This window comes from Tenrec ecaudatus, chromosome 6, assembly GCF_050624435.1.
Source record: "Tenrec ecaudatus isolate mTenEca1 chromosome 6, mTenEca1.hap1, whole genome shotgun sequence".
NCBI lineage: Eukaryota > Metazoa > Chordata > Mammalia > Afrosoricida > Tenrecidae > Tenrec > Tenrec ecaudatus.
Genome location: NC_134535.1, coordinates 161,583,741 through 161,596,341, shown reverse-complemented (window position 1 = coordinate 161,596,341; position 12,601 = coordinate 161,583,741). Strand labels below are relative to the sequence as shown.

The 12,601-nt window shown below is 40.4% G+C and overlaps 2 protein-coding genes across 2 annotated transcripts in view; both read left to right on the top strand.

The window, feature by feature from the left end:
• The window catches only part of ITGA8 (integrin subunit alpha 8), a 242,237-nt gene that overhangs the window by 54,311 nt on the left and 175,325 nt on the right, over positions 1 to 12,601 (top strand). The window contains exons 7-8 of the mRNA XM_075552439.1: positions 4,254 to 4,379; positions 5,662 to 5,706. Of these exons, the coding sequence (XP_075408554.1) occupies positions 4,254 to 4,379; positions 5,662 to 5,706 (171 nt within the window). The remainder of the gene's footprint in view (positions 1 to 4,253; positions 4,380 to 5,661; positions 5,707 to 12,601) is intronic.
• On the top strand, positions 8,030 to 9,361 carry LOC142450483 (nucleophosmin). The gene has a single exon (XM_075552440.1). It carries the CDS (start codon positions 8,144 to 8,146, stop codon positions 9,026 to 9,028), a length of 885 nt encoding a protein of 294 aa, XP_075408555.1. The 5' UTR covers positions 8,030 to 8,143; the 3' UTR covers positions 9,029 to 9,361.

Below are 12,601 nucleotides of genomic sequence, written 5' to 3'. Positions count from 1 at the left end.
CCGGCCCCAATCCCAACTACTACATGGACACCTTCCCCTCCCCTCAGAAAATTTTATTTCAAAGGACAGCATTGACTCTGCAGCTCTGGGAGAGGAACATATCTGATTGGAGCACATGGGAGCAGATGAAGGGGGAGGAGGAGAGAGTGGAGCACATCCTTGCCCACCAGGCCGTGAGGATGATGTTCCCGATTAGAGCAGCCAACCCACATAGAGGACCACATGGCAGGCCTCACTATGAGCCATGACGCCCCTCACTGACCCATAGCTCTACAGGGTACAACACTGGAGACACAGTGTGGGAATTGCATCCAATCTGATCCTGCCACACCGAGGCAAAACACTAAGTGGGTGCAACAGAACAGCAAGGGAACAGAGCGGCGAAGTCCCCAGGGAATGCTGAAGGTGGGCTTTGGGGTCAGGGCATGGTGCCCCAACAGACTGAACTGGAAAACACTCCTAAAGGCCAATAAACAGTCCTTAAACTAACTACAAGATTTTCTTTCTTGTTGTGTTTTGTTTTGCTTTTTGTCATTGGTTTGCTGTTGTTTTGTTGTATATTATTGCTTGGCTTTGTCTTGTTTTTGTGCATACTATTATCTCCATAGGTCTGTCTAAATAAGATAGGCAGGATGAACAATCTGGAGGAGAAAGCAACGGGACCGACAGTTCCAGGGGGACATGGGAGAGGGGGAGGTGGGGGAAAATGTAGTGGTGTTAACAAACCCAGGGACAAGGGAACAACAAGTGATCCAAATCAGTGGTGAGGAGGGTGTGGGAGGCCCAGTAGGGCATGATCAAGAGTAATGTAACCAAGAGGAATTGCTGAAACCCAAGTGGGGACTGAGCATGTTAGAGGGATAGAAGAAAAGTCAAAGGAAAGAGAGGAAAGAGCTGGGAGGCAAAGGGCATTTATAGAGGTCTAGATAAAGGCATGTACATATGCAAATATATTTATATATGAGGATGGGGAAATAGATCTATGTGCATATATTTATAGGTTTAGTATTAAGGTAGCAAAAGGACATTGGGCCTCCACTCAAGTACTCCCTCAATGCAAGAATACTTTCTTCTATTAAATTTCCATTCTATGATGCTCGCCTTCCCAACACAACCACTGAAGACAATGTGGGTAAACACGCAAATGTGGTGAAGAAAGCTGATGGTGCCAGGCTATCAAAAGATATAGCATCTGGGGTTTTAAAAGCTTGAAGGTAAACAAGCAGCCATCTAGCTCAGAAGCAACAAAGTCCACATGGAAGAAGCAACCAGCCTGTGTGATCTCGAGGTGTTGAAGGGCTCAGGTATCAGGCATCATCAGAACAAAAAAATCTTACCATAGTGAATGAAGGGGAAAGTGCACAGTGGAGACCCAAAGCCCATCTGTAGGCCACTGGACATCCCCTTAGAGAAGGGTTTGGGAGGAGACCAGTCAGGGTGTGATTTAGGAATGATGAAACATACAGCTTTCCTCTAGTTCCTAAATGCTTCCTCCTCACCCCCACCCCCCACTATCATGATCTCAATTCTACCTTGCAAATCTGGCTAGACCAGAGGATGTACAATGGAACAGACAGAAGCTTGAAGTGCAGGGAATCCAGGATAGATGATCTCTTCAGAACCAGTTGTGTGAGTGGCAATACTGGGAGGGCAGAGGGAGGGTGGAATGGAAAGGAGGAACTGATTACAAGGATCTACATGTGACCTCCTCCCTGGGGGACAGACAACAGAAAAGTGGGTGAAGGGAGACGTCGGACAGGGAAAGATATGATAAAATAATAATTTATAAATTATCAAGGGTCCATGAGGGAGGGGGGAGCAGAGGGAGGGGAAAATGAGGAGCTGATGCCAGGGGCTTGAGTGAAGGGTAAATATTTTGAGAATGATGAGGTCAATGAATGTACAAATGTGCTTTACACAATTGATGTATGTATGGATTGTGATAAGAGTTGTATGAGCCCTTAATGATTAAAAATATATATATGTAATTATTAGTTTCAAATAATTAATAATTCAGTCCTTAAAATCACTTTTCCTAAAGGGAAAAAGATTTTAATCAGCAACTGGAAAGAAAATAAAAATGATTTTTGTATGAATAAATATTTTCTTGTAGTTCACTTGGTTAATTTCCCAAAATACTTTCCTTAAATTGAAAAAATGTCAGATCCAAATCAGCCATAGCAAGTGCATAAAAGAGCATTGGTCTAAGATAAACAAACTAAAAATTTATTTCAGGTTAATGCTTACTGTGTTTATAGAAGCAGTTCGAGGCAGCAAGCATCCAAAGTCTGGATAGGGTAGCACTTTGCTCTATCCAGGGCTGAAAGCCAGAGAAAACTGTCAAGTTCTGCAGACATTGCTCAGAAAATTCATGTCTAACTATGCAAGCTATCACTTCAGGCACGGTCACTTGGAATATTTATTTCATGGTTCACCAGTATTGTTCATTTTGGATTTCAAATAGAAAGACTCTAGGAATGATGTGGGAATTCTGAAGGAATCATTTGCCCTTACACTTAATAAATGTTAGTCCAGAAAAACTGCTAAACCGTTTCTCCAATTTTTTCAGATCACATTTTTTCTTTAGATGTCCATGTAGAATATTTGTGGACTATTGGAGTCCATGGAAATTGTAAGGGAAATTTGCTGATCATTTTACAAATATTTGCCTACTTTAATACAATTATTTGAGGGGTACCCCCTCCCCCCCCCAAAAAAAACAAACAGGAAAAAAGCTTCACTGGGTGGAGTTTTTATAGTGCACATTTTTCCTGCTAGGTGAGCATCAAGCAATGCTCTCTGAGTTAGTGCATCTTGTGGTGTCACCTGGGAAGGTTCCCTCTGGTCACAGTGATTTTTTTTTCCATAAAAGCAGTTTCACTCAAACATCTTTTTTGGGGGGTTGTGGATGATTTAAAAGAACAGCATGTGGCTGTAAAATTTTGTGTCCTGCTAGGGAAAAATGCTGCAGAAACTGTTTTGATGTTGAACACAGCTTACACACACAGTGGTATGGAAAATACTCAAGCGTACAAAGGGTTTTCTTGATTCAAAAAAAGGTGAAATGTCCATTGATGACAAACCTTGTTCTGGACATCCATCAGTTTCACTAATGGATGAGCATGTCTATTCATAGTGCATTTGGAGTTCGTTCCACCAGGTCAGACTGTTAATCAAGCTTCCTATGTAGAGGTTCTGAAAGACAAAATAATGGTGTGTGACAGAAAAAAAAAAAAGGCCTGATGTGTGGCAGAAGAGGGACTGATTTTGCCAACACAGCAATGCACTTGCTCACACAGCCATCTCAGTGCGCCAATTTTTGGCACAAAAAAAATTAAATGGTATGCCTCTCTTGCCCTATGCACCTAATTCACCTGATCTCACTCCGTGCCACCTCTTTTTGTTTCCACAAATGAAGGAGTGTGAAAAATATTTCCAACAATGGAATTGCAGACATAGGTATTAAATGTAAAGGAGAGTACTATGAAAGTTATTAGGTAGTTTTGTTTGAAAAAAAATTAAAATACATAGCTTTGAAGAAATTTTCCAGTTTGGTTTTTTTTGAGTGGTGGTGTACCCCTTCTATTCCCATATTTATGACCATCACTTTATTCTGGAGAAATTAATTGAAGGTCTTATCACATCTATGTTGCTTGCCATTGGTTCCTTTTTGGCTAGCTTTGTAGATCTCACTGCTTTTCATTGTCATATTCCTACATTTTATCAAAAAAAGAAAATGTCCCAAAGATTATGTAACTTCTCCCTTTATCTCAGCTAATATGGTTTAGAATATGTTGATCATGCGAGTGGCTGGATTTTCATACGCAATTTGGAAACTCAAAAATCAGACGTGACTATCAAGTGGAGACCAGGTTTCTAATTCCAAATATCTTCATAGCCAACCACATAACCTTTGAGAATGAACTCACCTTCTTTGGGCTAGCTAATATCTAGTTCAATTGTTCTAGAATAAAAACATAACCAAGGAACTTCTGCCAGAAATATGTTTTCCATTTGATATTTCACTGGGAGATGGAAGCAGCAAACACCAGACCAAATTCTGTAGTTCATCTTGGGTCATCTGTCTGAATGGAACCACCCTTGAAGTTCTACTGGCAGTTGGAAAAATTCAAGCCACTGTACAATTATTTTCAAGGGAGAGTGCGTTGTTCCGGGATTCTGTGACTACCAAGGGCGGGTCTGGTTGTCACGTGCAATGCATGTAGGTAATGTGTCCATTTGTTTAACCACAGGTCAGGTGGTCACTGCCAGCGTAGCAGGTATCATTGCCAATTACTCATTCAAGGATATTCTCAGGAAACTGGCTCGAGAGAAACAGACCGAAGTGGCTCCAGCTTCGTATGACGATAGCTACCTAGGTGAGATCCGTGGTTCAAGATAAGGTTGGCTTCTCAAAATATATAAATGTAGATGCAAATTTTATTCATCGCTCACTGCTGTTGTTACCATCGAGCTGACTCCAGCTCAAGGCGAACTGATGTAAAACAGAATGACACATCGCCCTGATAGTACTTTCCATTGTATGGACATTTTCTGATTTCCTTAGAATGAAGTAGACTTCTTTATTATTTTTAATTTTTAAAATAAAACTATGGCTCTAGCCATGGATGACTGAGTAGCTGTGTTCTAGGCACCACAAGAGTCTCCTTCGTAGAAACTATCTCACCCGTAGTAGGCAGTATGTAGGGAGTCCTGGAAGCACACTCAGAAGCTCCACGGGAGAAAGAGCGGGTGATCTGCAGCTATAAACCCCGCATTAAAGAAAACTCGATGGAGCAGTTGCCTCCATCATATGGCGTCACTATGAGCCAGAATTTTCTTGATGGCATCCAATGATACGGCAAACAGCTCCTACAAGGGAGCTTTGAAACTCCATGGAGAAATAGAATGAAAAGGTCATGGAATTTTTCCATGATGTTTTATTTTTTTTGAAGCTACCGCTTATGTATCAGAGGAGCTGCTACCAATTCAACACAGGGAACATGACAACAGTGTTTCCATCTTCTAAAGCAACAGCAAGAGACTTTCTACTTGTTGAAATATCCTCAGAATTTATTGTGTTCAAACTACACAATGTTATTCCACCACAGCTGCTTGCCACATTGCGTGTCCTAATGGCATTTCTATCGCTTAATGAAAAGCAAAATCGTGGCTTTGTTTTGTCAGCATTATCTGGCACATCTGTAGAGCTAAGTGAAACCTGTCCGAGGCCATCTTTAAAGGAAGGAAGAAGTTACCCTTGCTGCTGATCAGAAATATAACACAACCTGAGCACAAAGGAGATCTTTCAGAGAGCCATGTCCGATCAGGATGAATCAGCAACTTTAAAAGTAGAAGAATCACCAATTATACTTTAGGGTAGACTGGGAAGCATTCATGATGTCTTATTGGCCTTGAAATCCAGTTTGCTTGCCATGCTTCTACTAAAGTTCTGTAGTAGCAGATGGATTGTGCTTCCAGGATTTAGCTGAAAATATGCACATTTTTTGATTAATTCTTCCTTTTATAGAACCATATACTTTTATAATGTTTGTTGAGATTTTTGAACAAAGCAGTTCTATGATGGTTTTCATTTTTCTGCACATGACTCATGTGTCAGGACTTCAAGTCTGTGATTGGTTTTGTTTTGTTTTGTAACAGGATACTCAGTTGCTGCTGGGGAATTTACTGGAGACTCTCAGCAAGGTGGGAGACATTACTGAGTTTAAGTCATTTATACAACTGGGAAAATGCTAAGTTGACTGTAAAATTTCTTTATAAAATGTAAGTACACATAAACAAAAGCCCAGAAAGTATATGATAATAATTTTCGGAAAGGCAGACACACATTTTGGTGTCATTTTTATATCTAAAACAGATTACAAAAGAATGGATACCAATCTTTATCAAATCTAGTTAAGCAATGAAAAATCAGCATAGCAGCTCCCATATTATAAAAGATATATAGATGTAAGAGTAAACCATTTATACAAAGGTCATGTGGTTAGAGTAGATCAAGAGTGAAAAATCAAGACCCCTAACCTTTCCCTTAATGTCTAGGATTGACGCTTCCACAAGTAGACTCCCAGTTGTTTGAAATAGCTAGAATTGGAAAATGAACTGAGATCAAAGTTTACTAGTGACTCCCAAGGTGGGAGGAAAGGAAAAAGGGGAAGCATTACTTAGGGAACACCAATTTTCTGGTAAAGGCGGTGGGAAATTTAGAAAGCAGATAATGGTGATAATTCCACCACACGGTGAGTCTAATTAATGTCATTGAATTGTACATAAAATTGTTTATATTGCAAATTTTTGATATATATTTTCACTACATTTAAAACAACAACATCATTCAACACTCTGTTCAATTCCAACCCAATATCCCCATGTTATTTCCATTTTCCTTGAACATGCCTGAACCCCAATTGGCAAAACTAACTCACCCTGTGCTCTCACGTGCCCCTCGCTTTGTCTTCTGTGTGTGGCGGTTTCTGTCTTCTATATTAAGAAATCCTCTGATCTTCTAATTTCCACCTGTTGCTTTATCTTTTTCTTTCTTTCTTTTTTTGGCCAGTTTCAAATATAATATTAATATCTTTCAAAAATGTTTCCTATATCTTCCTATTTTTCTCCTCTAAGACATTTGGTATTAATTTGCGAGCATATTTGAGCACTTCCTATGTGCTAGGCACATAACTGCCTAGTGTGGGGTGAACAAAGGGTCCTTAATCTCAGAGTCTGCCATCTAGTGGGCTCACAGACATTAAATCGTTAAACATGTAACTAACAAATGAGACAGTGTAGTCAATGGCAGGACAACGTCTAATCAGAAATTTGTAAATGATTGGAATGTCCCAGGGGCACAGATGGCCTGGCAGTCTCTGAAAGTAGTAATGAGATGATATGGGGTGAGAGAAAGAGGCAGGTACCAGATAACGCCAGGTCTTCATGGAAGGGAGTCTGCAATTCTTTTAAATGCAGTGGGAATTCATGAAAAGTTTTAGTAGGTGATTAAGCCAATTAATTATTCTTGGGATCTATTAAAAAGAAACAAGGCTGGCTATTTAGGATGAGGCTAGGGGAGAGTGTGTTACTTGTAGTAATACATCCATGTTACTTCTGGAGAATAAGATATGAGTATTGTTCTTATTCGTCACCCTGTCAAAGACTGGATCATATATATATTTTTGTACCTATGGAAGCCAGAAGAAATGAGTGTTGTCTTTGGCCTCATGACCCTCATAGGTTCAAATTCCAACTCCACTCACTTTTTATCTTGAGGGTATGGCAATTCTGTTTGCCTATCTTCAAATGACATTGATAATACTTAATTCAGAAGGCTGTTCAAAAGATCACAGGAAAAGATGAATGAAAAGTATCTATGATTTACAAGACATAAATGGTAACTTTTACTTTATTACGAATAAGTATCTATTGACTGAGTTAATCATTGATCATTTGCCTTTTCCCATCGTGTTTTATATAAACATTAACTGTTTTTCAATATACTCTTTCCAAGTAATTGGCAATTGATTCAGTTAAGAGTAAATCAAATATGGACATCTTTAATATAATCAATTTTATGCATAAATTTTAATATATATCATATTCCATAGTTCAATAAAATCAAGGAGAATTGTACACTTGTTACCACCATCAGTTTCCAAGCACTATATTTCTACATGTGCTCCTTGACATAATCTCCCTTTCACCCAATCCCCACTCTCCCAAACCCCCTCTCCCTCAACCTCTTATTCTACTTTCTACCTCTATAGGTTCATCAATCCTGGGTTTCATATATCGAAAAATGGAAAAACATGTAGCACAATTTCAAGAAAGTGACCTTCAGTGACAGGACACTTCTGAGATATACCCTAATTGAACAAACCAAAACCAAGCACAACAATACAAATCAAAATTACAGAAAATGTTCTCATTGATTTCATTTTGGCATCATGCACAAAGCAAGAATTAGTGAAGAATCATTTTATAGTTAGGTAAAGGTTGAAAACAATGTGCTTTTTCCCCCTTAAAAGAATATTATCTTCCCTGGTGTGATTCCGTCCTGCGCTGCCGTGTGTAGCGACGGCAGTGGTTTACCCCCGTTTTCCGCTTCTCTCAACGAAGTGCGTGTCACCACCCCATGGAAGATTCGATGGACATGGACATGAGCCCCCTGAGGCCCCAAAACTATCTTTTCGGTTGTGAACTAAAGGCCGACAAAGATTATCACTTTAAGGTTGATAATGATGAAAATGAGCACCAGTTATCTTTAAGAACGGTCAGCTTAGGTGCTGGTGCAAAGGATGAGCTGCATATTGTTGAAGCAGAAGCAATGAATTATGAAGGCAGCCCAATTAAAGTAACATTGGCAACTTTGAAAATGTCTGTACAGCCAACGGTCTCCCTTGGGGGCTTTGAAATAACACCACCAGTGGTCTTACGGTTGAAGTGTGGCTCAGGACCTGTGCATATTAGCGGACAGCATTTAGTAGCTGTGGAAGAAGATGCAGAGTCAGATGATGAAGAGGAGGAGGATGTGAAGCTTCTAAGTATATCAGGAAAGAGGTCTGCACCCACAAGCGGGAACAAGGTTCCACAGAAAAAGGTAAAACTTGCTGCTGATGAAGAAGATGATGATGATGACGACGACGACGATGATGATGAAGATGATGATGACGATGATTTTGATGATGATGAAACTGAAGAAAAAGCTCCAGTGAAGAAATCTGTACGGGATACTCCAGCCAAAAATGCACAAAAATCAAACCAGAATGGAAAAGACTCAAAACCATCAACACCAAGATCCAAAGGTCAAGAATCCTTCAAAAAACAGGAAAAAACTCCGAAAACACCGAAAGGCCCTAGTTCTGTAGAAGACATTAAAGCAAAAATGCAAGCAAGTATAGAAAAGGGTGGTTCTCTTCCTAAAGTGGAAGCCAAATTCATCAATTATGTGAAGAATTGCTTCCGGATGACTGACCAGGAGGCTATTCAAGATCTCTGGCAGTGGAGGAAGTCTCTTTAAGAAAATAGTTTGAACAGTTTGTTAAAATTTTCCGTCTTATTTCATTTCTGTAACAGTTGCTATCTGGCCGTCCTTTTTTATAATGCAGAGTGAGAACTTTCCCTACCGTGTCTGATACATGTCGTCCAGGTTCCTTTGCCAAGAATGTGTTGTCTAAAATGCCTGTTTAGTTTGTAAAGATGGAACTCCACCCTCTGCTTGGTTCTAAGTATGTATGGAATGTTATGATAGGACAGAGTAGTAGCAGTGGGCAGACAAATGGAAATGGTGGGGAGACAAAAATATACATGTGAAATAAAACTCAGTATTTTAATAAAAAAAAAAAAAAAAGAATATTATCTTTTGAATACAAGCTAATTATTAAAGGAGCCCTCTTTCTTTAAAAGAAATCATTTTATTGGGGGCTCATATAATTCTGATCACAATCCATGCATCCATTCATTGTGTCAAGCACATATGTACATTTGTTGCCATTATCATTTTTAAAACATTTGCCTTCTGCTTGAGCCCTTAATATCGGCTGCTCATTTCCCCCTCCTTCCCCACTCCCCCCTCCCTCATGAACACTTCATCATTCTTAAATTATTATTATTTTGCCATATATTACACTGTCCGACATCTCTCCCCACCCTCTTCTCTGCTGTCCATCCCCCTGAGAGGAGGCTATACGTAGATTCTTGTAATCAGTTTCCCCTTTCTACCCCACATTCCCTCCACCCTCCAGGCATTGTCACTCTCACCACTGGTCCTGAAGGAGTCATCTGTCCTGGATTCCCTGTGTTTCCAGTTGCTCTCTGTACCAATGTATATCCTCTGGTCTAGCCAGATTTGTAAATTAGAATTGGGATTATGATGGGGAGGGGGTGGAGGAAGCATTTAAGAACTAGAGGAAAGTTATATGTTGCTACCCTGCCCCCTGACTGGCTCATTGCCTCCCCACAACCCTGCAGTAAGGGGGTGTCCGGTTGGCTATCAATGGGCTTTGAGTTAAGAACCCCTCTTTCTATGATGTTTCCTTCAAGGGACTCCAAGACACGATGTCATTGTGGTCATGACCATGCTCTTTAGAACCAGACTCCCTTATAGAGAAAGCTGAGAGGAAGAAATGGTGATTTTCCATCAGATCCTAGAAATATTTAGAAAGTGAATCCACATTTAAATTGCTAAAGGATACCTGAAGTGAAATAACAACCAACCCAACCCACTGTCATCAAGTCGATTCTGAGGCTCAGTGACAAAGCAGAACTGCTCCCTGGCTTTTCTGACTGTAACTTTCATGAAAGCAGATGGCCTTATTTTCCTCCTGACCAGGGGCTGGTAGAGGGAACTGGTGACCACAGTCCAACCAGGGCTTCTTGTCTGATGGAAAGGCACTATTAAGAACATCTTTATCCCTTCCTCCTCTGTCCATTCATAGAGTGGTACACACTGTTTATTGAGACAAGAGGGAGTGAGACTTCTGTCAGCAAAGTGAGTAACTTACAGTTAGTTCTCTGGATGAGAGTTTCTTCATAGGGATTTCTTAAACTACGAGCCAAGAGGGTAACATGGATGAGCTTTATTGGCCTTGAACTCATAGAATTTATAAGCAAGATTTTGTTTGGGAATTTTTTTTCTGAGAAGGGGCCTCATATCTTTCATCTCATTTTCAGACTTGCTCGTGACACAACATAGGTTAAGATCCAATGTGCTGGAGTCACATGTGGTGAACTCCCATCTAAGCAAGTGAACTGGCCCAGTCAGGCAGTTTGACATGGTGGAAAGGACCTTGGCTTTCCCCTTGTTTTGTGAGTTCTATTACCAACTATGTGTCCTTGTTCAGGCCCAAAGTTTTCTGACATCCGTTTCCTGAATGATAAAAGATAATGTTAATGCTGACTTGTTCAAGGACAAATGAATAAAATATAAAGAGCATGACACATTGTCAGGTATAATAAAGACATTCACTAGAGATTAGCTTCATTTCCGCACCCTAGTGAGTTTGATGCCTAAGCCATGCATTTCCAGGCCAAGGATCTAAAGTTTTCCTGGAAGTACTATTGTTCAGAGTCTTTTGATGGTTCCACCATATGTTGTTAGAATGGATCTAAGAGAAGACTTCTGTTTTCCCTCCCTACTCAACATTTTAGAATTGTATGACAGCTTTTCTAACTTGCCATACACCACAAAATAGTCTTTATTGATCTTAAAACTTTTTCTGAAAATAGTAGGATTAGGAAGAGCTTGAACGAACTTCATTAGTGCATTTAAGGGCCTCTTGGTGTTGTGGTTTTAGAAGGTTACAGACCCCAAAGTTGCTGAACATGGTGATTTTGTAAAAAATTCTGAATATTTGTGGGGTGCACAAATAGTGGTTGTACTTTTGTGGAATGTCTAGGGTGGGAAAATGCACAGCGACAGGAGTTTCTCCTGGTTGTTAGGACTGGGAGAAGAGAGTATTACTACTGAAGAAGTAATACTAAGCTTCTCTTGGAGGTTAGTGAACTCAGGAAGAGGTCTTGTTGGTGGTGACGCAGCATCGGATAGGTGGCAAGTGTCCCTTAGTTGCGTATTTGGAAATATTTAAAGCAGCAAACTTACTACTACATTTTGTTTTTACCACAATAAAATCTTTAAAAAGTAGGGCCTGCCATGTATGTTCAATGGCATAATTATGCTTAATCTTTACTTTGCATGCCTGATCCTGAAACCAATCAATTCCAATGGTTGATTTTTTTCCCAGGAGACTTAAATCCATCCCAAATAAAGATTGGGTCATATATTACTGGTTCCTGTAGCTTCCCCAACTGACGGATTCTTTTTTATTCCATGAGATCATACTCCACTTTTTCTCCCATTACTGTAGATGAACTGCATGTTTGTGCTACCGTTGAAGGCAGGTCTCTCTTCTTTGCTGTGGATCTGAATAATCTCTCTCTTATGACTCAGAGACAGGATGCCAACCCGTATCACCCCTTTATTTCATCCTGTCAACCGTTCTCACCCTCTGCAGCACTAGTCCCACCAGTGTACAAGTATAATGTTATTTCTCCCATTTAAAAGAAGGTGTTTTTTCGTGTTTCCCTCACCAGCTCCTACCTCTATCTCTCTGCTTTGAAGATCTGCGGTCTAATATCTGCCTGTACTTTGTCTTCCTCTCCTCTGCTCCCATTCTTTGAAAGCTGCTCCACTTGCACTGTATCCCTACCACTCTTGAGAGTCAGCTCCATGTAGCTCATCTTCCTTGCCAAGCAGGAGTAGGAAGCGTAGTTGATCACTCCCTCCTCCTTTCCTCACTTGCCTGCCAGACACGGCCTACTACTCCTTGATGGCCTTGAATGATTTCTCAGCAATCTTCCTCGCTTCTTAACATGAGAATGCCCAAGGACTAAATCTGGGGGCTTTTTCTTCTGTGAGATCCCTTTTGGTGGCCTCATGCAGTAGCATGGCTTTAAATATTATTTATACTATCTATAACAAGGGATCCTGCAGGGGTGCACAGAGTTAAGCATGCTTGACTGCGAACTGAAGGCTGGCGGTTGGATGGAGTCCACCCACAGCTTTGGACTCTGACTAACTCGCTTGATGATGAAC